Source organism: Candida margitis (genome assembly GCF_024628925.1).
Source record: "Candida margitis strain CBS 14175 chromosome Unknown scaffold35, whole genome shotgun sequence".
Lineage (NCBI taxonomy): Eukaryota > Fungi > Ascomycota > Pichiomycetes > Serinales > Debaryomycetaceae > Lodderomyces > Lodderomyces margitis.
Window position 1 is genome coordinate 71,241 of NW_026261758.1, and position 24,033 is coordinate 95,273.

Here is a 24,033-nt window from a genome sequence, read left to right on the forward strand (position 1 = left end):
AAATAAAAAAAAAAAAGAAATAAAGCGGAGATTATGGTGAGAGATATACCGAGGCAGTGCAACCAAAGGGAGACGTAAGACTCAATGGAGAAGTGAATCAGATCCAAACTGTGATGTGATTTACAACAACCGTCAGTGTTTTAAAATATATACACTAAAATGTGTGTAAACTCTTCTTTTACTCCTGAAAAGTACAGCCAGCGGACTTAACCAGCCACCATTTCTTCACAGAGTTTAATCGGATCGAAATAGGGAAAGTCTTCATAAACTTCAACCAGATAGTACTTTTCAACCACAAGATAATACAACGACCTTTCTAACTCGTCATGCAACCCCGTTTCACTTTTATACCAAACAACAAAATCCCGCCAAAGGTTATATTCTCTAAACAAATGGAACCGGGCAACGAAACACAAACAAGCATAAATGTACAATATCTTTAACGCATATTTATGTTTGGCATAAAGAAGAGTACGGAAGTCCTCGGGGATCACCATGAGGAACCGAAACAAGGGGATGGGGAATTTATAATATCCACATCCAAAAAGGGCCTTGGTTAAACAATCAAGCGTCAAGTGAAATATTTGATACCTCAGTGAAGTAGCATCTCCTACTTCGTTAGTCGAGTCTTGAAACTCGTATAATCCTTGCAAAAGGTACTTGATAATGGGGTAATTGCAGCTCTTGAATGGGGGACTATAAAGTTCCTGATTGACGCGAAAAAATAGCAATCCACTCAATTCTGATTGAATTAGAGAACTGGCACAATTAAGGATTACGTCTCTTGATCCTCGTGAGATTGAAATCATGTCGGTTTCTTCATCGTGATTGAAACTTATGAGTTTGATTAGTCCATGAGGTTGGATACCCAAGAATGAAAAAATCAAAATACTTGAAACTGTTAGCTCCTTGGCGACAAAGGGGTCGGTGAATGAGCTTACCGCGTGAACTTGACTGATCCTTTCTTGTGCTTTCGCCAACGTATTGAGAAATTGGGCCGTCGTTTTCAAATATATATTCTTTTTCGTGGAAAAATCATAATTGTCTTCCGGTAAAGCCAGCGTATCTTCAGCTAGAGATAGTACCAGATCCAGATTTGGCGAATCTTGATTATCGGCAAGTTGTACGTCTTTCAATGGCAAAGTAGTACTCAATGAAACAGCAGCAAATGAAAACATCAGCTGTCGCACCAAATCACTTTCCATAAACAAGGACGGCACTTTATACTTCCAGGCATTGTGTATGCCGTCATTGACACCAAATGAAAACAAGTTGATGCAATGCGCGTCAAAAAACTTCAACAACCGTAATTCAAACCTCAGAATACCCAATATCGATGAGGCTTGGTTCAACATTAAACTTCGCGTTAGATGATCAACTTGATCTGGCGTCTCGTATTTGTCTCTTTTTTTTAGAAGTGCTCGAGTTTGGGGTGTAAGCTGGCCACCATAGAGTATCAGCGATGGTGTTTTCTGTTCATCAAATAAAGGAGACCCCCAAGTGGAACTTGGTGAAGTGGCGACTGGTGAAATGGTGACTGGTGAAATGGTGCTTGGTGAAATGGTGCTTGGTGAGGTGGCGCCTGAGTCTAGTATCTCAAACATCGGCATTTCTTCCGATCTTGTTGGGAGGGTGGTTGTGTTTAGCACTTCAATTGCTGGAGCTGGTTTTCTGGCATGGTTCTGCAGCAGTTGCAATCCGCATGTAGACGTCAGTGTAGCATATACACATTCCCTTTGCGTGTGGACACAGTATTCACAAGCTGGTTTGGCTTCGTTGCACTAATGAGGATGTTTGTTAGTACATTGTTCAATCATTCATTGAATAGTGTTAGTGGGGAAGCACATACTTTGATTCTCAATTGTTTACAACTTAAACATCCATTTCTAGATCTTTTCTTCTTTGGTTGGTTTGTAGGCATACTTTGTTTACGAACATCAGTTGCTGGGAGTGTTTCATTTGAAATTTCGTCTCTAGTTATATTTATACATATATATATATATATATAATTTTTTGATGAAGTGGCTTAAACATTCAGTCATAGAGAATTCAAAGTGTTTACACAAAACCAAAACCCCCAATCCTATAAGAACATTTATTCTCTTTAAAAGTCTATCTATTCTAAATCTAATCCAAAATATTAAGCTAAAACCTTACCAACTCTCTTTTGTTCAACCTCTTTGTCAAACTGTTTATTTCCATCATGTTGGTTCCAAGTATTGTATCCATAATTATCATGAGTGTAAAAGGTTGGTCTGTCATAATGTTGTAAAGCTACCCCATTCTTCAATCGATAAACCAAATCAGGGTTCGAAGTGAAAAACCTCGAGAACGCAATCAAAGTGCGATCATTGTCTAAATCATGCAACAAAGTTTCAAATTTGGGAGCATCATAAGTGTAGTTACCGGCTTTGACAAATTTTCCTTTCCAAATCTTTTCTGCAAATGCATTACTTCCCTTTTGGTCATGAGCAGCAACGTCATAACTTGCAGACACTCTAGGCTCCACCAACGAGATATATGCCAATTCATTTCCTGCGTCGGCACGTTTTTGTAATTCTTTGAGAATGTAAGCATGGACTTCTTCACCGTCGAATTCTTTGAGTTGGAAAGTGGCCCATGGTGACAATCTAACTGCTAATCTGTTTGCTCCCACAATAGGGATCAATTTGTCAATAATTGCCAACAACAAACGGGCACGATTTTCAACGGATCCACCGTACTCATCAGTTCTATGGTTAGTACCTTGGTTCAAAAATTGATCCAAAAAGTATCCGTGAGCAGAATGCAATTCGACATAATCAAACCCTGCCTCTAATGCCTTTCTAGCGCCGTTTGGGTATACATTGTTGATCAAATCTTCAAGCTCCTCTTTAGTTGCTGCTCTTAATTCGTTGCCAACTTTCTTGGCTTGCTCTTCTGAGTCTTTATCCATATAGACTGGCGAAGGAGCAATAAATGGTTGTCCGTCGTGTTTCAATTGTGCTGGGTCAGCTGTCCTTCCCAAATGCCACAATTGAACACTGGAATACGATTTTTCCTCTCTAATTGCATCAGTGATCTTTTTCCATCCCGCAGCTTGTTTGTCGTTCCAAATACCAGGGACATTGGCTCTTCCAGCTCCCCCAGGAGAAACATAGGTGGCTTCAGTGATGACCAAAGTTCCAGGGTATTGTCCTCTAGCTTTATAGTAAGGTAATTGTAAATCTGTAGGGTAGTAATCGCTAGTACCACGTTGTCTAGTTGAAGGTGCAAAAGCAATACGTTGAGGTAAAGTGTGAGTACCAACTTTAATTGGTTGGAATAACTTTGTATGACCTAATGGTCTAATTTGAACCAAATCTGAATTGTTTGACATTGTTACTTTATTGATGCTAAAGAGAAGAAAGTTGACGAGTCAATGATACATTCGTCGGGTATTATATACTTTTTACCATTGTGTGGCGCTTGCTCAAAATAATTTATATTTGTAAGCAGAACCCAATGGAAAAACGGTTTTTGACACAAAATTTTAGACGCAAATTCCGTAGCAAACAAAGGGTGTCAAAGAGTGCCATAGCAATATAAACTGTTAGGTACATACAATAATACGCATCCGTTTTTTTAGCAACATGTTGTTGCCATGCCAAAAAGGACGGAGGAAGGGGGGAGACTTAACCGTTACTATCCGTTCCTTGTTTTTGCCAACCTAATTTTGGCGCTTGCTTGCTCCATTGTTGTTTGACGAAAACAGTTCAGTTAATGCTTGTCTATGTAAATCATATATCATAGGTTACTTGAGATGCGGCAGCGGTATCTGAGTTCTGCACAAGTGGTGTTTGATCAGAAACAGCTTTGAAAGAACAATAGTTAATTATCTTTGTAATACTGATGGTAGCGCTGTTTGTAAACTAAAACGCGTTCAAATCATTTCCTTCTTTGTTTTCTTTGATAAACACAGCAAAAAGACGTCGACATAGAGCATGTCGGCTCAACCGCCTCTAAACACGAATGAAATAACAGATCCGTCTGATTTCAAACATACATACATTCCAACGTTGGCTAACTTAGACGTGTTGGAAAGATGCTACATATGCAAAGAATTTTTTCGAGCTCCAGTCATCACTTCATGTCATCACACATTCTGTTCGCAGTGTATTCGAGAGTACTTGATTACAAATAACTTGTGTCCTTTGTGTAAAACGGAAGTTTATGAAAGTACATTGAAACGGGATGTGTTATTGGAAGAGATTGTTGAGTGTTATAAGAAAATTAGGCCCCTACTATTGCAGAACCTTGTTTCCTCAAACAATGAACAAAAGAAGCGACTTCGAGAAGAGAGTACAGACATATCTGATGATGATCCAGAAGTGGAAATAATCAGCTCAAAGAGGCTAAAGGAGTCCTCTGAAGAGTCTCAGGGGCAACCACCTCTGACCAAACAAAAGGAACCGGCACAAGATTTAGTCGAGTGTCCTATTTGCTCAAAGAAAATGGATGCTGAACGATTACAAACTGTTCATATAGATGCATGTTTAAGTGGAAAAGAAGAGCCCCCAGTAGTTCGAAATAGTGCTACAAAGTCTTCCATATCATCATTTTTTACGCAGGTAAAGTCTGCATCACCCTCGCCGTCGCCAGCATCAGCAGCAGTACTACCACCAAACTTGCTGCAGCTGTCGCCACAGCCACCGCCACCGCCACAATCAAATGAAGTCAAACCTACCCCGAAACGATTACAAAAGTTGGATTTCGCGTCTCTAAGTACTCCAAAGCTAAAATCAAAGATGGCAGCATTAAAATTACTGACTCTGGGGACAAGACATCAATTGGAGTTACGGTATAATAAATATTTCGTCTTGTACAATTCCAACTGTGACAGTCAGTATCCTGTACCTCAACATGTCTTACGTCAACAACTCAAACAATGGGAAGTTTCAAATACAAGCTTTACAGCAAATGGAGTGCTACGAAACACGGAAGACATATCTGACTCTAATTTCTCGGCCACTGAGTGGTTGAAAAAATATGACACTGAATATAAGGAGCTAATTAAACAAGCAAAGGGGGCTATTGGTTAGTATGAGCGTATATAAGGTAAGGATAGTTTTATTTATTATATGATATATCTCGTTAGATTAGAGCTTATATGAAGAAACGCGAGTCGAAAGTACGTTTTCCTCTAACTGTTGTGTGTCCTAAAGCCTAGAGTAAGCAGAGTTTGAAATCGTTTAATATCCAACATATTCTAGATGATTTTCGGTTATCAGATTCACAAGATAAATACATAATAAGAGAAGGTAAATAGGAAGGCTCGCATATGTGCTCTCAGCATCAAGGAAATGATTTTCCGGATATCTATACCAAATTAGTACTCTTTTACCTTTTTGTTTTGATGCACAAAAACATCCGATGCGCTTTCGGAAAAAAAAAACTAAACGTTCTGGTCTAACCTTTTTACACGGGAAATGCTCCCACTTCAAGTGTCTCACATGTGCCAGCCATTTGCGCCTAAGAACTTATAAGTATCAGTACAAATGGTTTACCTGTCGTAATCCTGGAAATTATGTTCCACTTACGACAGTCAGTCTTTTCCGACCAGAATTGTGTCAATTATTATATCAGTAATTGTTCCACTTTACTGCCGAAAAATCTATTTTTGTTCTCAAACTATAAATCAAACTTTAATCCGCAACAACAAAAAAAAAATTCGCATGATTAATAGCCGAAAGCAAGCATCTCAACAACAAAAACCTCCCATAAGAAGCACATTGTATGGACGATAATCACTATCTCACTACCTACGAGGCGGCATTGGCTGTTGTTGCCACGGGGATGAAAAAGTCGCGGCTAAAGCCAGATACGTTACTTATAAATGCCATCGTGGGTGCCATTCTATTTTCAGTCGGTGGAATGCTTAATCTACTAGTTCATTCAATGTTGCCATCAATTAGCGAGAATAATCCTGGTTTACTTAGGTTTCTACTGGGGTCTTTCTATCCAATAGGGCTATTTTACGTCGTCATTATGGGAGCAGAATTGTTCAATGCAAACGTTCTTTTTTTCACAGTCGCCTTATGTCGACGCGGAGTATCGGTATTGGACTTGGTAATAAATTGGTTGGTCTCCTGGTGGTTTAACCTCGTGGGAAACATTTTTGTCGGATATATCATTAGTCATTATTCCAATACGACTACAAGCCAGGCGTTTATTGGTGGAACTCACGAAGTTTTAGCATCGAAAATGGAGTACTCGTTCGTAGAGAACTTGCTCAAGGGTATTGCGGGAAACTTTTTTGTTAGCTTGGCAATCTACTTGCAAATCATGGCTAAACCATTGCATGTGAAATTCCTCATGTTGTATTTACCAGTTTTCTCCTTCATCTCATTGGATTTTACACATTGTGTTGCTGACCAGTATCTTGTTGTTCTTGGCAAAATCAACCATTCTTCTGAACCCTGGGGTGAAATCTGCTGGAAGCTCTTGTTGCCCGGAACCATTGGAAACATTATTGGAGGCACATTTTTTGGCATAGTGATATGTTGGTATATGCATATATACGTGGTTGAACGGGACAAGAAAGAATTGAATTTGCCACAATATGAATTCAGAGATCAACAGCCTGAATTGATGCAAGACTCAAGAGTTGTACGGCAAAAAGACCCCGTTCTCCATGATGATGTTGAAGTCAATAAGGACAATGAAGAAAAAAATTCGGTTTCCAATTCCAATGGTTCTACTGAATCAGAGATGTTAGAATCTCAATCTAATCTTGAACCACGACCATACCTCGAATCTCACGCTTCTGCAACTTCTAGACTTAGTAACAGACGAAGAGGCTCGCTAGCTTCCGTCCGGTCGCCCAAAAACGTTTTCCCAGTCTATGGTATGGATGAGCCACTAACTAGGGAGCGCACGATCGCTGGCGACCATGCGCATGATAATGAGATTAATGATGAGATAGATGATGAGAACAGCATTGCCAATGAAGCTCGTTCCATAGGGTCGCACTTGGTTCGGATGCTTACGAGGAGATCAAGAAAGGATGCATCCACTGATGTTTAGAGTATACCATTTAGATAGAATAATAGATTAATTATTTCAACGAATGTGGTTGAACGTAAAGGACGTGCTGCAATAGTCGACAACTCACAAACAGTCAAAGTCTCAGCTCCAATAGGTGCAAAAAAACAAAAAAATCAATTGGACGAGATGAGAGTCGAACTCATGACCTTCTGCTTGCAAGGCAGACGCGCTACCAACTACGCCACACGCCCCAATTGTTGTTGAATTTAACTTTACGGTTTTATAACACGTTGAATTTTACATGGTTTTCAGGTGAGTATAATGTGACTTGGTTGCAAAGTATACCATTTTATGTCTAATTTAAGACCGCCAATGCTGAAATTTCAAAAGGTATTGCTTCACGCTTTTATGTTTGGTTAAGTTGTTGGTTGATATTTGTTACCTTGATTCGTAGAAATATTGTACGATAAAACCTATACGTGTATTTTTCATTAATTTCTAAACTATATAAACTATATACTTTTATGTCCTAAACCTGTCATATTTATATTATTACAGATTGGATATCTCATCGTGGGATGGGATGAGCTGGAGAATACTTTAAGCTGTATTTTGCCTTTCGGATACTTACTTCTGTGGTGAAACATGCACAAAGTATTCATGAACATCATATTTGCCGTTCGAAGGTATTTGTCAGACGAAATAGCATTTATCCACTTGGTTATATACTTCATTAATAACCGTGGGTTATTGATTCTGTATATGTTCTAGATTGTAGAATATTCTAGATCAATATAACGACACCTTAAAACTTTGGGATGTATTCTGGTAGTTTATTTGCAAAATTTTGTGTTTAATTTAAAACAAATATATCAAAATCGAAATGTACACACGTGAAAGCTGTTAGCTTTGACAATGTGTTTAAAATAGTTATACAAATACTTGTGCTGTCAATATGGCTAAAATCAATTGAAGCGTTAGATTTGATACAATTATACATATTACAGTCTACAGTGCCTACAAGGCGCCTAAAAACCATATTGTATAATCTTCAGCTGTTCTCTTTAATACACTTACATTACCCATCTACGCTTTGATTTTTCAGTTCCCTCATTAAAGCAAGGTCCATTTTTCCTTGCAATTTTTGGCAGCCATTTCGATTCACAGAATTTAGCTTACAAAAAAGAAGAAGAAAAAAAAAAAGAATGAATTAAGTGAAATAAACTTCACGCTCATCTCATTTTATCTCATCTCATCTCAACAACGAACATGTCAACGACCACAGCTGCATCGTCAACTTATGTAGACGAGGACACTACTTGGAAATCATTGAATCTTGACCCAAGGTTACTACAGGCTATCGATCAACTTGGGTTTGAGAATCCGACACTTATACAAAGCAGTGCTATACCCTTGGCATTGGATGAGAAGAGAGATATTATTGCTAAAGCATCAACCGGATCAGGTAAAACTGCCGCCTACGCTATACCGATAATTCAGAACTTGTTGCTTGAAGATTCTGGCCCTGGTATAAAGTCTGTTGTACTTGTACCCACTAGAGAATTATCGAATCAAGTATATCAATTCATGGAGCAGTTGATTAGACACAGCAACAAGAAAATAGGCATTTTGAATCTATCATCAAGTTACAGTGACCAAGTTTTGAACTCCTTACTAGCGAACAGACCTGAAATTATCATTTCCACACCAAGCAAGTTGATCCAAATTTTGGAAATGAATGATGAGAAGTCCCCCATAGACTTGAGCACAGTGAGGAACTTGACCATTGATGAGGTTGACTTGATTTTGAGTTTCGGTTACTTGGAAGACTTGGCAAAGTTGGAATCGTACTTACCAGTCAAGAAAAATTTGCAAACATTCTTGATGTCGGCAACGCTCAATGACGATATAAACGAGCTCAAGACAAAATTTTGTACTAAACCAGCCATCTTGAAATTGGATGACGAACAAAGTAGCAATGATAAATTGGTCCAGTTTTACGCCAAAACCACAGAGTTTGATAAGTTTCTATTAAGTTATGTTATTTTCAAGTTAAACTTGATCAAGGGTAAAACAATTGTCTTTGTCAACAGCATCGACAGGGGATACAGATTGAAACTATTTTTGGAACAGTTTGGTATAAGATGCTGCATCTTGAATAGCGAATTGCCAATAAACTCGAGACTACATATCGTCGAAGAGTTCAACAAGAATGTCTACCATTTGCTAATTGCAACAGACGAGATTTCTGTCGAGAGAGAGGAAGGAGAGATTGTAGAAGAGGGAAAGAGTGCTGATAAAGAAGCAAAATCAAAGTCCAAGAAATCAAAAAAGGATAAGGAGTATGGCGTATCCCGTGGTGTAGATTTCAAAAATGTGGCTTGTGTTTTGAACTTTGATCTTCCTACTACATCGAAAGCATATGTGCACCGAATTGGTAGAACTGCTAGAGCCGGGAAATCAGGAATGGCTCTTTCGTTTGTGATTCCGGTAAAGGAGGTGGGAAAACACAAGACAGCAACTTTACCAACGGCCAAGAAAGATGAAAAAGTTTTGAGCAGAATCATCAAACAACAAGAAAAGAATGGCTTTGAAATAAAGCCATATCAATTTGACATGAAGCAGGTTGAAGGGTTTAGATACCGTGCAGATGATGCATTCAGGGCGGTAACACAAACCGCCATCAGAGAAGCAAGAGTGAAAGAATTGAAAAACGAATTAATTAACTCAGAGAAATTAAAGAGATTCTTTCAGGAAAACCCTCAAAATTTGGCTAGTTTGAGACATGATAAGGAGTTACATCCAGCAAGAGTTCAAGCGCATTTGAGAAATCTCCCAGAATATCTTTTACCAGAGAGTGCAAGAAGCGATGTGAAAAATATCGGGTTTGTTCCCTTCCACAAGAACAAGGTGAATAAACACAGAAAGAAAGGAAAGCCGAGAAGAAAACAAGACCCATTGAAAACATTCAAGAAATAAAACATCTATTATGCCAATCTACTTAAAATCAAATTCCAGATCAAATTTGCCAAACAGTTGCACGGAAACATCATTGTCTGTGGTATAAACAGAAACAGTAAAATACTAAAGAATGGCCAATAGCAATAACTATACTTTAATGACTTGAAGTATGCATTTCTTGTAGTTTTTGTAAATACCTCTCCATGATCCCATAATGCGTTTAAGATATTGAATATTAATTGAAAAGTGGGTGCTCCGATGGCTTGATCAAGTAGTATACGATAGAAGATATTTTCACATCGCTGCATCAACAAGTTTATCCACGTCACTGTGAAGTACCCGTTTATGCTCCCCCAAATCATAAATTCAATTATTTTGCTTAGTTTGAACTTTCTCCTTGAAAATTGATTTATTGATTGTGCTAATGCTCCAGAAAAACAGCCCAAGAGGGTCGGCGCCAACAACTGGTTGAATTCAGATATCTTTTGGTACTCGTGGTATACGCTGAGCGAAATTATAGTCTCTACTATCAAAGCAAAGTATAGTCTTTTTAGAATAAGTTTGGAGCTCGGATGCAAGTGATGGTTGTCGTTGATTTTGAAAGCTGTAGTCGAAGATGATTTCTCCAAATCATCGAGTTGAATCGCATCTTTTGATAAAGGTAGCGACATATCTTCTGAACCGCGACTGCACACCTGTTGGTAATGAAACCCGTGTTGAACCCTTTATTGATTGAAATCACCGTTTGCAGTTTTGGATGTTTTTTTTTTTTTCTTTTTCCAAGTTTAAATTTAGAAACAATAGAAAAGGAGGAAAAGAAGAAAAAAAATAATTCTCGTTGACGTGTCGCGGCCTGTGTTGGTTGAGATCAAACGTGGGAGTTCAACATTTGGATGGAAGAGAAGCACTCGCGAAAGGCCCTCCAACTCACGAGCTGATCTTGATTATCTTTTATCTTATGGTTTCTAAGGTACATCAATAGGTTTGAGTTGATTTGAGTGTGCATTTTACCTATGGGTGGGGGGTCTGTGAGGTCCACTACTATCTTTTAAAAAGGTGATAATGAGTCTTAGACTGTATTCATATGCCTGATGAATAGTATTGTATTTCAAGCAATTCATCATTTTATTACAGACCAGGACTACTCTTGAAAGCTTAACGAGACCTGTAAGACATTATGCTGAACCAACCTGCTCCGTTTTATAAATTTCGCAGTTGGTAGCTCTAGAATTTCGTAGAAGTTTTTGAAACTTTTCACAACCAGGTGTTTTTCATTTTCTAGCAATTCTGTAGGTGATCTAAGAATGGTGGTCCACAACCCTAACAACTGGTATGTATATGATACTAAGTCAACAAAAGTGGGCAACTACTAACTCCTCCAAAGGCACTGGGTAGATAAAAATTGTTTGCCTTGGGCAAAAGCATATTTCAACAACAACGTAAAGGATACAACTTTTGAAAACGATGAGTACAGTTTTTGCATATCAGACATTCAGTCAGTAACTGGACATTGCGATGTTACCCAAAGAAAGGGAAAAGTGTTGTGCATATACGATTTAAAGCTCGTCTTTAGTGTCCTGGGAAAGGCAAAGAACAACCTGAACGAAGGTGAACGTATTTCAGGAACCATCACCATAGCCGAGTTTGAACACGATCAAGACGAGAGTGAATACATTTACGAGATCGATGTTGATAATGGGCCATCCGAGTTACGCAAGAATTTGATACCTTTGTTGACCTCAAAGTTGGTCAAGTTTCAACCGGATTTGCTAGAAGCACATGCAAAAGATGTACAACACGCAGAGACATAGATTTTGATAGAATGATAGTTTCTTACAGGAGCTATGCAATAAAGTACATACTATTTCGTATTTTATACTTTGCTCTTCTTTCCGCCGCGGTTTACTGGCTTTTCTTCTTCCTCATCAATCAGGTTCCTTTTTCTTGGAGAGGTAGAACTCTTCACATCATCCTCAACCTTAAACTGCTTTTTCAATAGTCGTTGTATTTCTGGAGCAAAACAGCTAGTTCTGCCCCCAACAGTGATGTGGTCCAAGACATATCCTTCCTTGGTCTTTGCTTTGCCCTGTTTCTTTCTAGCCTTACCCCATCTATGCAACATCAACCAGTTCAGCGGAAACCTTTTGGAGTCGCCTTCACACTTAACCGCTTCCTCACATACATATATCAAAGATTGATACAATCTTTCAATAACAGGATCAACTTCTCCGGACTTGCGTTCAACTTTGCTCGAGATAATCTCATTGGGATGCAACTTTGCATGAAATAGCACCTCATCACCAACCCAGTTCCCAACGCCAGCAAAGTAAGCCTGGTCTAGAAGCAAGCTTTTAATGGGCTTCTTTTTTGACAAAATGAGGTTGTTAAATTCATGCAAGTTTAATCTTGGCCTTCCATGATCAGAAGGGTCAGGATCACCAAATACAAAATTAGCGTCTTCCTTGACAATCTCGGGTTTGCTATAATCCGGACCTAATGCACTCAATGGGGGCAACCGAAGCAACCCTTTGTCGGTTGCTGCATTTTCGTCTGAAATAAGCCGTACTCTTCCTAATCTTCGTGGGTCCACAAATGAAAGTTCTAATTTGAAATCATCCTTTACCAAGTCTATTTCGAATTTGGAAAACTTTGGTGGCCATTCGGTCTCCAATTCCACTTTAATATCATCTTCCTGCTTGGGCTCTTCTAGTTCTTTCAAAATCTTTTTATCACCACCATTTTCCATAAACACCAAATGCGATTTCACATTTCTTATTTTAATCATTCCAGTCATTCCAAAGTGCATAAGTAGTACGCTCAGTTGCGCCAGCGCTTCTTTATTCAATCTGAGCCAAAAGTATTTTCCGTGTCTTCCAACCGAGTCAATACGCAAGTCCACGAGGTTGGCTTTCATCTTCTCCAATTCTGCATTTGGATCTTTCGACTCTTTAAGTACGGGAAACAACAATGGGTCCAAAGATAGATTGACTTTTTTAATTCTAAACCCTAAAACATTCCTTTTCAATAAAGCACAAACATGAGCCACCTAAGTTGTGTTAGTTTAGTCTCAGTGACTGTCTATTTCAGCATATGTGTAGACATACCTCTGCTACCTCAGGCATTGCTTGGTACTTCTCAACTTTGCAAATTACATTTCCAAAAAAGGGCCTTCTTTGCCGAGTTTCGCGTTGTACAAAAAATGAACCCCCCCTCAGAGATAATTTTGGATGGCAACATCTGAACCAACAATACAACCAACTTGGCAACATTATGAATAGATTATTTGGAACTAAGAATGCTGTACCCAAACCATCATTGAATGATGCTATCAAGGGAATAGATGAGAGAGTCAGTTCTCTAGATGTCAAATTAAGCAAAATAAATTCAGAATTATCAACGTACCAGCAAAAGATAAGTCGAATGCGTGATGGGCCGGGAAAGTCATCGTTGAAGCAAAAGGCTCTCAAATTGTTAAGACAGCGGAAGCAGATTGAGGCACAAAAGGATCAACTAGAGAACCAGTCGTGGAATATGTCACAAGCAACAATGACAACAGATAACTTGCAAAACACTATGGTGACAATTAATGCCATGAAGACAGCAAACAAGGAATTGAAAAAGACATATGGAAAGATAAATATCGACGAGCTTGAAAATTTACAAGATGAAATGTTAGATATAATAGACAAGTCGAACGAATTGCAGGAGGCTCTTTCAACAAGCTACGACGTACCAGATGAAGTGAGCGAAAGTGAATTAGACGCTGAATTGGAAGCCTTGGGAGAAGAAATTGATTTCGAAAATGAAATGGCCGAGAGTGGAATAGGCGCTCCAAGCTACTTGAACGATACAGAACCTGCTAGTTCAGACAAAATTCCTACTTTTATCGACGAAGAACCAGAAAAGACTGAAAAGATTGCAAATTAGGAAACCATCACTTTCATGTAAAGCTATGTACATGCACATGAATCAGGGATACAGCTCCTATTAGAACTTTCGTTGTATAGCCATGAAATAATTGCCAATGTTTGGACACGAAGTAAACTCCCATCCGTAAGCAGGAATATACACACATCCTCTCGTATCCACAACTTGATACTTTTCTCTTCTCTGGTTATCCTCTTCGACCCAATCTTTGATTTCGTATTGATTAATGTACTTTTCTAACGTGTGTGTTCCAACAGGTACAATCCTCAATATATGCTCCCCCATCAATATCGTTGTAAACCAACTTACCGGGTCTCTGTTAATAGTCGAAAGGAACAACCAACCACCAACTTCTAATCTCTCCAAACCTTCGAGAAGTACTCGTGATGGGTAATCCACATGTTCCAAAACTTCAAACATAGTGACAACATCAAACCTTTCTTCTTTTGGCGTGTCTTCTATTGCCGACAACTCGTACAACAATTTACTCTCCAACATCGGGTCTTTGGCCTTATGTATCTTTGCTGCTTCTAATACGTCAGTTGACAAGTCTATTCCCTTAACACTAGCTACAAACGGAGACCTTGCCATTGACTCTGATAAGATACCACCACCACATCCAACGTCTAGAACCTTGAATTTGCTTGTTTCTAATATTTCCTCCTTTCGCTCCTCTTGGTCCAAAATTATCCTCTCCCGTACTGGCACTGGCAACAAGTCAACATTATATGGAGGGATGTAAATTTGATCGTCTGGTGAGTTGACATTAGAATTTAGCTTTATATGCAGCAGGATTGTGTCATATATAAAGTCCATACGCAACAAGTTCATCTTGTGCAAAATACGCTGAGGCCCATTGACATCCCACCATGATGAAGCGAGGGCATTAAAGTGTGCCATCTCTGAGGCTGAGGACGAGGTAAATTTAGGAGCATCGTGGAAGCATGCTTGGCACTTGGAAAAGAATCGGACCGACTGCCACCTGCATAGGGCAGTTGCACCCCTTCTACTATTCATTGCTGTTGAAGTTGGTTGTGTCGGTACAAGTCTGGAGAGAAAACTTTGGCGGATTAAATATTTAGAGGCACTGGAAAAAAAAACACCAAATACTACAACTGAGGACAGACTGTTCGACAATTTAATAGGCAATGAGTGACTCAGAGGATGATGAGATATTTGAGAGTTTGATGGCTACTAGAGTTAGACGCTCAAATGCTGGATCTAGGCTAAAACAGCTTATTGAGTTGGAGGGGGAGGCAAATGAAGTAGAAAAGTCACCCAGCCAGTTTACTACTGAAGATGATGAGAATGTGAATCTACTATTTCAAGACGACGAGGATGACCAGGAGTTTGTTGACGAGGATATGGAAGAAGAATCATTACTCGACGAACAAGATGAGGACGAAGAGGGTAGTGGTAAAACAGGTGACATGATACCGCCCGATTCTGGTGATGAACGAGACGAAGCAGGTGAAGAGACACAAGAGGTAAATTCAGATGATGTATTATCAGATTCAGATTTATCAGCGTCGGAGTCAGATGAAAGCGAAGGAGAAAAAGAATTGCAGAAGCAGGAAAGGATACGAAAAAGGAGGAAAAAGACAGTGATACCTCAGATCAAAAAGGTGAGTGAAAAGCCAGTTGTAAAGCGGTCAAAGAGGTCACCTTTGGTTACCTCTGACTCATTGTTGATGTCAAGCAGGAGGTCATCTTCTCGAGCTTCAGCTGTTGAAAGTAAACAAGCGTTGATTGACCGCTTAAAGGAAAGTGAGGAGAGAAAAGCCAAGTATGTACCCGTTGAGAGAAAATATGTTAAAGAGTTGACACAGGCCGAGAGATTGGCACAAGCTGCTGAAACTGAAAAAGAAAATATAGAATCTTTGAACCGATTTAAGGAGCAGGAAATTGTGAAAAAGGAGCGACAAAGACAATCGCTTTTGTCAAAGAGGACTAAATTACAGAATGTCCTACGATGGGTAAGCAAGGGAATATACGTGACTCCAAATGAAGAGGTGGCAGAAGCAAGAAGACAATTTGAACTTTACATGAAAAAGAGAAAAAGACTAGGCAAGAAAAAGAAGGGAAATGAAGACGAAGTGGCTGTTATTAGAGCGCCGTTTTCAATTGACTACTCGTCACCGTACCAAAGAGCATTGGCGGATGCAAAGAAGAGAGCACAAGAAGAAGAGGAAGATCGTCTTGAAAGTATCAACTGTTTATTGATGAAGAAGGTCATCGAACACGAGAGTAAGGGTGACACCTTAACAACATCGGAGGTTGAAATCATTGACCAAAAAGAAGAGGATGGAAATACAAGTGATTCGAAGCAAACTGATCAAATCAAAGTGAAAACTGAACCGAGTGAAGAAGGAGAAAATCTGGGGGATGGAGTTACTTTAGTTGAGACAAGAGTCGACGATAAATTTAAAGAGGATTTAACATTGGAAGAACATTTGAAAGCACCAGAGCCACACGGGACTGTTGAAGATTCAACTGAAGCAAGTAAGGGCACATCTGATGCAAATAATGAGGACAAATCAGAGACAAAAGATGAGGGCATTGTAGCTAATGGGGAGGAACAGAATGACGATCTTAAAAAGGGAAACGAAGAGGCCCCGACTGAGCCACCAGCTGGTCTGGAATCCTTTATAAACCTTGCCAATAAAGAAGCTTTGAGCATCACAGAGAGTCACTCACCTAAGCGCGTAAAATTTGCCGACGAGCTCAACGATAAGGAAAGCAGGCCATCGCCCATAAAACAAGAATCGACCGAGGATACTCCGAATAATGAGGTATCTGAAATAAGCTCGGTTGAGGGCACCCCAATTCCAGACGATCATTTGCCAAATGATACGACAGATGACCAAACGTATAAAGAAATATTTGAAGGGCCAATTCAAAAAGTGAGTCGGAATACGATTTATCTTGCCGATTTTGACGAAGACAAACGACAATTCAGACTTACCGCTAGTAATGTCAAACAGATCCTATTTGGCGAGCAATCACTCTGGCTGGCAGCAAGAAGGTCTAATGAAGTTAAAAACTTACTTCGTATAGGAAAACAGGAAAACCCATATGCTACAAAAAAAGACAATAGGGAGAATGATCTATTCACACCCATTTCTGAGCTCAATGAAGATGATCCAATGTTTGACGAATTGAAAAAGTTGCCTCGATTGGGGATTCAGCAAGATATTGTTGAAGTCGCTGAAAACGACGAAGAAAATGATTCTGCAGAAATAGTAATACAAACTGAGGCTCCTACAGGGTTGTACTTACCCAATGGTAATAAAAAGGTTTGTATGGTTTCGGGCACAGAAGTCAAGTACTTTGATCCTTCAACGGGTATGCCTTATAGTTCGGTGGACGTTTACAGAACTCTAAAACTTATAGAACTGGGCCAGGCTGAGTGGCTAGGCTTGGATGCAACAGATAATGGTCCAGTGGATTTGTATTTGGGATTCAAGGGGGAAAATGCAAAACACGCAAAAGGAGTACCAGAAGGGTTTTAATTTGTATATATATTATTATATTTGTAAAACGTCTATGTAAAATGCAATCAAAGCCTTTTTGCCTTCCAGTGTCCATGTAGGACTACTATATATTGTCTCTAAAATTAACCCAAGATACCCCCAACATATGCCAATGACCAAGTCCTGGACATACCATTGTCAATCTGGGTCGGGTCCCAATCTTTTCTAGCAAACCAATCGTACGAACTCTTTGGGTCATACAATGCTTTGTTCAACATCAATATACCTTTCCAGCCATCTGGAATTCTATCAATGATAGGACCTAATTTCTGATCCCATTCTTCTTTAACAAAGTTTGGCCCACGGATATATCCAGAAATGGGTGTTATAGGTAACATGTGGATCCCGTGGATCCATTCGTCACCAATTGTACCTCTACCAAAATAGGTGGCATAATCGATTTTATTTTCAAACGAAATTCCAGCCACTTTATTAGGAATGAAATTGGCTGGCTGGATTTTGTTATCGTTGGAGAAAAGCATGTACATATTCATCGATCTTTTCATTATGGCAAGCATCAAATTAGCTCTGCTTTCCATTGCTTGATCATGGACGACATTTGCAAACAATTTCATTCCATAAGCGAAATGATAGTCCTCACTCGACGACTCTTCATCTTTGCCATCTCCAGAAGCAAAGATTCCATGAGCGAAGGAGTGGCCATGATACCAACAAAATGATCTAGATTGTGGGAAAAACTGGTCGGCTTTAGGACTAGCAACATCTCTGAGAAGTGCAATTGCGTAATCATATACTAGGTTGTTGTTTGCATGTAGCCAACCCTCATCAATATGGGCAACCAAAGCAATCGCATGTATGTGGTAACCGTAATGGAAATGATGATCGTTGTAGTTTGAATTTCCAAAATCGGCTCCTGGTTCAGCAGACGAAATAATGCCTTTCCAAGTGGTGTCATAAACCAATGGGAATTTCTGTTGATTTCTGGCAAAAATCTCAATCGCTTGTTTAACCTTGGGGAGGATGTCATTGGTGAGTTTGTCATCTTTTAAAATAAAGTGACAAACGTGGGCAATATAAGCAAACTTGTCCAAAATTTTGCCCGAGGTGTACATTGAGTCTATATTGGCCATACCAACAACATCTTGCTTTACCTCTTCAGTAGCACCCTGGTGAATCAATTGTATAGTTGAATCGGAAAAATGTGCCCCTGTTGCAAAAGTGGTCCATGGATCCCACAATATATCTACCGGCAACCCCTGTTCTTGCATGACTAGCTCGTTGGTCTTGTATGCCTTCATTACTCCCTTTGTAGTCGAATCAAGCTTTAGATCAGTTTCACCATCCGAAGTCAAAACTTCTTGATGGTGGGGTAAGGCCCAGATTATCGTTTTACCCGATCTTGATCTTCCTTTTATGTCATACTTGATCTTGTATTCACCACAATCACCTTTCACCGTTCCTGATATATCTGCACTAGTAGGATAACAACCAACAGCATCGTCATAGTGGGAAGAGTCTCCACGGCAAATTTGCACTGTACCTGGACTTTGCCCAACGATATGGTTGGGATCGGTTAGATTTAACTCTATGTCACTATAAATCGACCAAATGACTTGATTAAACAATTTGACTTGGTATTTCTGAAGTCCGTCAATCTGGCCTACTTTTTTGAATTCTTGATACCCAACTTGCGAAGCAATAACGGGCTTGATTCTGTCATATATAGCAGTGATAAAGCCCATACCTTGTATCAACGGGATCTCAATGCACCCTTGCGGGATCTCTAGCCTGGCAGTTACAGACATTTTTCGATGATCATGTAACGTCATTCTGACATTGTCAAAGTTCTCACCCGAGAGTACAAATGATTTAATTCTTGGTGGGTTGAAATAAAACTGAGCGACTTTGGCATCCGGCTCTGGTCCAAATACCCTCTGATTTGCATCAGTGTGATTCAATGCCAATCCAAAATCTTGACCCGGGTCTTTTGTTAACCACAAAGAGTATGGGAGAGTCCAAACTGGAAACGTTTGATCCTCCAACGTCAAATTATTGGAAAAATTGTTTGTTTGAATTGGTTGTTCCAATGCACATCCCTGGGGAGTAAGTTCATGGTTTTTGCGTTTAAATATTTGTGGTGGTTCACCGGCTGCAATTGGTTGTTCAAATATATCCTCACCATCTATTGAACCAAGTGGGCGGTGCTGCTGCTTCGGTTGCTCTTGATAATTCAGCGAGGAGGCTTCATTGGCTTCATTTTGCTTGGGTAATACATTTTGACCGTGATGATGGATATCCATGCGTTTGAATGCATTTTTCAAATCCCTCAATCCCATATTTTTTCAAGATCTTTTTGCTTATGTTGGAGACGCGATATGTAAGCCAAGGCCGATCTCTTGTTTTTTTGATAGTGTGTTTAAGTTTATCATTTCAACGGAATTTTTCCCGCATTTGGGGGTGAATCGGGTATCGAAACGCGCACTCCAATTCCTTTTGAAGAAACATAAAAATAAATTCCGTTTGCATTGACGGGATTATTCATTTCTTGAAGTATAAATTGAGTACAATATGGCCGTGATGAGGTTAATTGTAATGTTGACATAATCCTCAATAATCTGCTTATAATGAAATTACTTTCGCTTTTAAGCACTTTCAGTGTGGCACTTTGTGCTACTGACTTGCAAGAGAAATGGGGAAGTCTTTGGCAGTTTCAAGGAATAGCTACATTTGCACACTTGGACCACGTTCAATGTCTTATTGATCGTGACCAGATATTTGATGTTGGAATTATTGGTGTTCCATTTGACACTGCAGTTTCGTACAGACCTGGTGCTAGATTTGGCCCCAGGGCTATTAGAGATGCATCACAACGTCAGTACAGTTTGCGTGGATTCAACCATAGAGCAATGTTCAACCCCTACAAGTCTTGGGCTAGAGTTGTCGATTGTGGAGATGTTCCAGTAAGCCCAATGGATAACAGATTGGCATTTCAGCAAATGGACGAAGCTTTTGAAGAATTATTGTGGGTTGGAGACTCAGTTGACGATAACCAAGTTCCACCTAGATTCATAATTTTGGGAGGCGACCATTCTGTTTTGTTACCACATATTCGGGCCTTGAATAAGGTCTATGGCCCAGTAAACATATTGCATTTTGACGCTCATTTGGATACTTGGAAACCAGATAAATATCCATCATTTTGGCGCACTGAGGTCAGTGATGTGAACCATGGATCAATGTTGTGGAAAGCATACGAAGAAGGGTTAACCACAAAGAACAATGTGCATGCGGGTATTCGGACTAAACTATCCAGTATCGCTGATTATGAGGATGATGATGCACAAAACTGGTTGAGAATCGAGGCTGATGATATTTGGTTAAAAGGGGCAGATTATGTCTCTCAACAAATTTTGAAAAGAATTCCAAAAAATACACCAACTTATATTTCCGTTGATATAGACGTATTGGATCCAGGGTTTGCGTCAGGAACAGGCACAATGGAATCAGGTGGTTGGTTACCAAGGGAGTTGATTCATATTTTACGTCAAATTGATAGCTTAACTGTTGTGGGTGCTGACGTTGTTGAGGTTGCACCTGCATACGACTATGCTGAAGTGACTGCCACAAACGGAGCACAGATTGCTTTTGAGCTCTTGACCAGTATGGTAAAGAAAGGCCAACTTGACAGCAAATTGGTAAAAAGGCAAGCTTTTAGGAAAGTAGAGTAAAGCCAAGAGAAGAATTGATTAACACACTTTTAAGGCAGTCTTTTCCTGATGATCCGCTCGAGTGTTGCTCTGAGTGGTTATAAAAAGTTGCTACAAGAGTAGGGCCTGGGATTCGAAATTCTTTTGTTTGAAGCCAGATGCTTATTTAAAAGTTATAAAGAATATAGCCTGTAATGAATATAATGAGCGAATACATTTAATGTTTGCTCTATGTTTGAAGAACTTGCGAGAGGGAATATTTGGTCAAAACTTGCATACATTGCAAGGTACATTTGTAATGCTCTCTTATTTCTACCACAAACAGTTGGTTAAGAGACTTTCCAACCCTCAGTTAAATCCATACATCCCGAAAGAATTTGTTCTTTAGCACGGACCTCAGTACTACGCTTTGTTTGGAATTCAAACAAAGGAAATATCAATGGTACGATTATAGACATATCTTACACAAAATGCCGGTTGCGCAAAGAACAATTAGTGATTGGGCGTATAAGTTCTAGATCATAAACAGGACCCATTCTATGGAGTGCGTACAAATCTGACATTTTCCATTATTACCAATTGCCACTAATCAGCATTGTTGCACAATCTTCTTTCTTAAAAAAGATGGCCTTATTTTCTTCGTTTATTTTTTATTTTTTGATGTCTATCACCGAACCGGAAATAAAGTTAAAGTTAAAGTTAAAAGATACAAAAACAGAAAAAAGAAAAAAGAAAAAAGCCGCACCGAATTGACAGCCTTCCGAGATGGGAAAGTTTGCTATGGATATAAATGTGTGTACACAAATGGAATAAATATACTCCCTTTATTGTTCTTTAAAGCAACTCCTTTTTTTTTTTGATTCTTTATACATATATTTAAATTGAAGATAGTTTGTGCCAATTGATTAAAAAGACTTCAATTGACCCCACCCCCTATCGTTAAAAAGAAGACTAGTCTTACCGCCATTGAAGCGCTTTATTGAAGGGGTCTATTTTAACAAAGTTCAAAGTTCTACACAAAATATCAAAGCAAAAATGCTCCGTCTTCAATATTTGCCAATCGGTAGAAACAAATTTATAAACTCCTCATCTTTGAAAAGAGTTTCAAGAAATGTTTCAACAAATGTCCACACTCATACAGTGAAAACCCCAGTCGGGTTGGATGCAGCAATCCAGACCTTGAAACCAAAAACTACAAGATTGTCCACCGAAGGACCCACTGAATGTCCGCTTGATGGGTTCTCATTACTAAACTCGCCATTTTTCAACAAGGGTTCTGCCTTCACTAAAGAAGAAAGGGAAGCCTTCAAATTAGTCGGTCTTTTACCTACTCAAGTCAACACTTTGGAGGAGCAAGTTGATAGGGCCTACGCGCAATTCAAGATTCGGGTCGATGATATGGCCAAGAATTCGTTTATGGACTCCTTACGGTTGCAGAATAAAGTATTGTTTTTCGCCTTGGTTGAGAAACATATAAAGGAGATGTTGCCTATTATCTATACCCCAACAATCGGTGATGCAATTGAAGATTACTCTCATAGGTTTAGGAAACCGGAAGGGTGCTTCTTGGATATCAAGTCCCCTGAAACAATTGAGGAGAGATTGGCACCATTTGGAACCGAAAAGGATATTGACGTGGCGGTTATCACCGACGGATCAGCTATCTTGGGGATTGGAGAATGGTCAATTGCCGGAATCCTAATTACTATTGGTAAAGGTAGTATTATCACTGCAGCTGGCGGTATCGATCCAACCAGAGTGTTGTGCATAGGTATAGACGCCGGTACCAACAACAAGAGCCAATTAAATGATGAGTTGTATATGGGAAATAAGTTTCCACGAGTTCAAGGAAAACAATATTATGATTTCTTGGACAAGGTTGTTAAAGCTTTTAAAAAGAGGTTTCCCTCGTCGGTATTACATTTTGAAGATTTTGAAACAGCACCAGCTAGAACATTATTGAATACTTATCGTGACAAATTACCCTGTTTCAATGACGATATCCAAGGTACTGGATGTGTTGTTGTTGCCGCTTTGAAAGCTGCACTCAAGGCAACCGACCGTAAAATGGATGATAGCAAGATTTTGATTTATGGTGCCGGATCAGCTGGTATGGGAATTGCCACTCAAATAGCTTCGAATTTGAGAACTGATGGCTTTAGTGAGGAGGAAATACACTCTAAATTGTATCTAATGGATAGATACGGATTGATTACTGAATCGACTGAAGCTACGCCGGCACAACAGGTTTATGCTAAACAGGACAAGGATTGGCAAGATGTCGACAAGGCCAATTTGGTTGAAGTTGTCGAAAAAATTAAACCCACTGTCTTGATTGGCTGCTCAACACGTCCTAAAGCATTCACTGAAGAAGTGGTCAAGACGATGTACAAGTACAATTCCGACCCCATCATATTCCCTCTTTCTAACCCAACTAGACTCCATGAAGCAGTGCCTGAAGACTTGATGGAATGGACTGACAACAAAGCATTAATTGCCACGGGATCACCATTTGCCCCGGTTAACGGATACGCCATTTCTGAAAACAACAATTGCTTTGCTTTCCCCGGTATAGTTCTCGGTTCAGTCTTGTCACGTAGTTCCAAGATTAGTGACGAGATGATCTCGGCTGCTGTTGAACAATTGAGTATCTTGTCTCCCAAGATCCGTGATCCTCAAGGTGGGTTATTGCCGGATATAACTAAGATCAATGAAGTTAGTGCCAAAGTCGCCACTGCTGTTGTTTTGGAAAGTTTGAAACAAGGGTTGGCTAGAGTTGAAAGTGAGCATCGACCAAATGGACAATACGTCAATGTTCCTAGAGATTATGATGATTGTTTGGAATGGGTCAAGTCGCAAATGTGGTTGCCAGTTTATCGTCCATACGTTAAAGTCGAACATATTCCCCATGTTCACACCTATCAGTATTAGAGAACTAA

At 39.5% G+C, this 24,033-nt stretch overlaps 12 protein-coding genes across 12 annotated transcripts; 7 read left to right on the forward strand and 5 right to left on the reverse strand. All coding sequences in view use genetic code 12, as the record gives it.

The window, feature by feature from the left end:
* Positions 1-206: 206 nt before the first annotated feature.
* ZCF18 (Zcf18p) lies at positions 207-1,959 on the reverse strand (the record flags this gene model as incomplete). The annotated part of the gene is made up of 2 exons (XM_051813055.1): positions 207-1,781; positions 1,924-1,959. 2 exons carry the CDS (start codon positions 1,957-1,959, stop codon positions 207-209), a joined length of 1,611 nt encoding a protein of 536 aa, XP_051673255.1.
* A 181-nt stretch (positions 1,960-2,140) lies between these two features.
* CANMA_001120 (alkene reductase) lies at positions 2,141-3,358 on the reverse strand (the record flags this gene model as incomplete). Its single annotated transcript, XM_051813056.1, has 1 exon — positions 2,141-3,358. One exon carries the CDS (start codon positions 3,356-3,358, stop codon positions 2,141-2,143), a length of 1,218 nt encoding a protein of 405 aa, XP_051673256.1.
* A 604-nt stretch (positions 3,359-3,962) lies between these two features.
* On the forward strand, positions 3,963-5,060 carry RAD18 (E3 ubiquitin-protein ligase; the record flags this gene model as incomplete). The annotated part of the gene is made up of 1 exon (XM_051813057.1): positions 3,963-5,060. The coding sequence occupies one exon, from the start codon at positions 3,963-3,965 to the stop codon at positions 5,058-5,060; it is 1,098 nt and encodes a 365-aa protein (XP_051673257.1).
* Positions 5,061-5,754: 694 nt separating this feature from the next.
* On the forward strand, positions 5,755-7,044 carry CANMA_001122 (uncharacterized protein; the record flags this gene model as incomplete). Its single annotated transcript, XM_051813058.1, has 1 exon — positions 5,755-7,044. One exon carries the CDS (start codon positions 5,755-5,757, stop codon positions 7,042-7,044), a length of 1,290 nt encoding a protein of 429 aa, XP_051673258.1.
* A 1,230-nt stretch (positions 7,045-8,274) lies between these two features.
* CANMA_001123 (ATP-dependent DNA/RNA helicase) lies at positions 8,275-9,984 on the forward strand (the record flags this gene model as incomplete). Its single annotated transcript, XM_051813059.1, has 1 exon — positions 8,275-9,984. The coding sequence occupies one exon, from the start codon at positions 8,275-8,277 to the stop codon at positions 9,982-9,984; it is 1,710 nt and encodes a 569-aa protein (XP_051673259.1).
* A 1,286-nt stretch (positions 9,985-11,270) lies between these two features.
* Positions 11,271-11,777, forward strand: HCH1 (Hch1p; the record flags this gene model as incomplete). Its single annotated transcript, XM_051813060.1, has 2 exons — positions 11,271-11,296; positions 11,540-11,777. 2 exons carry the CDS (start codon positions 11,271-11,273, stop codon positions 11,775-11,777), a joined length of 264 nt encoding a protein of 87 aa, XP_051673260.1.
* A 62-nt stretch (positions 11,778-11,839) lies between these two features.
* Positions 11,840-13,088, reverse strand: FPG1 (Fpg1p; the record flags this gene model as incomplete). Its single annotated transcript, XM_051813061.1, has 2 exons — positions 11,840-13,012; positions 13,071-13,088. 2 exons carry the CDS (start codon positions 13,086-13,088, stop codon positions 11,840-11,842), a joined length of 1,191 nt encoding a protein of 396 aa, XP_051673261.1.
* A 148-nt stretch (positions 13,089-13,236) lies between these two features.
* CTA1 (Cta1p) lies at positions 13,237-13,893 on the forward strand (the record flags this gene model as incomplete). Its single annotated transcript, XM_051813062.1, has 1 exon — positions 13,237-13,893. The coding sequence occupies one exon, from the start codon at positions 13,237-13,239 to the stop codon at positions 13,891-13,893; it is 657 nt and encodes a 218-aa protein (XP_051673262.1).
* A 60-nt stretch (positions 13,894-13,953) lies between these two features.
* COQ3 (hexaprenyldihydroxybenzoate methyltransferase) lies at positions 13,954-14,910 on the reverse strand (the record flags this gene model as incomplete). Its single annotated transcript, XM_051813063.1, has 1 exon — positions 13,954-14,910. The coding sequence occupies one exon, from the start codon at positions 14,908-14,910 to the stop codon at positions 13,954-13,956; it is 957 nt and encodes a 318-aa protein (XP_051673263.1).
* A 131-nt stretch (positions 14,911-15,041) lies between these two features.
* CANMA_001128 (uncharacterized protein) lies at positions 15,042-17,405 on the forward strand (the record flags this gene model as incomplete). Its single annotated transcript, XM_051813064.1, has 1 exon — positions 15,042-17,405. One exon carries the CDS (start codon positions 15,042-15,044, stop codon positions 17,403-17,405), a length of 2,364 nt encoding a protein of 787 aa, XP_051673264.1.
* Positions 17,406-17,509: 104 nt separating this feature from the next.
* On the reverse strand, positions 17,510-19,723 carry ACF2 (Acf2p; the record flags this gene model as incomplete). The annotated part of the gene is made up of 1 exon (XM_051813066.1): positions 17,510-19,723. One exon carries the CDS (start codon positions 19,721-19,723, stop codon positions 17,510-17,512), a length of 2,214 nt encoding a protein of 737 aa, XP_051673265.1.
* Positions 19,724-20,011: 288 nt separating this feature from the next.
* Positions 20,012-24,025, forward strand: CANMA_001130 (MAE1; the record flags this gene model as incomplete). The annotated part of the gene is made up of 2 exons (XM_051813067.1): positions 20,012-21,047; positions 22,080-24,025. 2 exons carry the CDS (start codon positions 20,012-20,014, stop codon positions 24,023-24,025), a joined length of 2,982 nt encoding a protein of 993 aa, XP_051673266.1.
* Between the last annotated feature and the right edge of the window lie 8 nt (positions 24,026-24,033).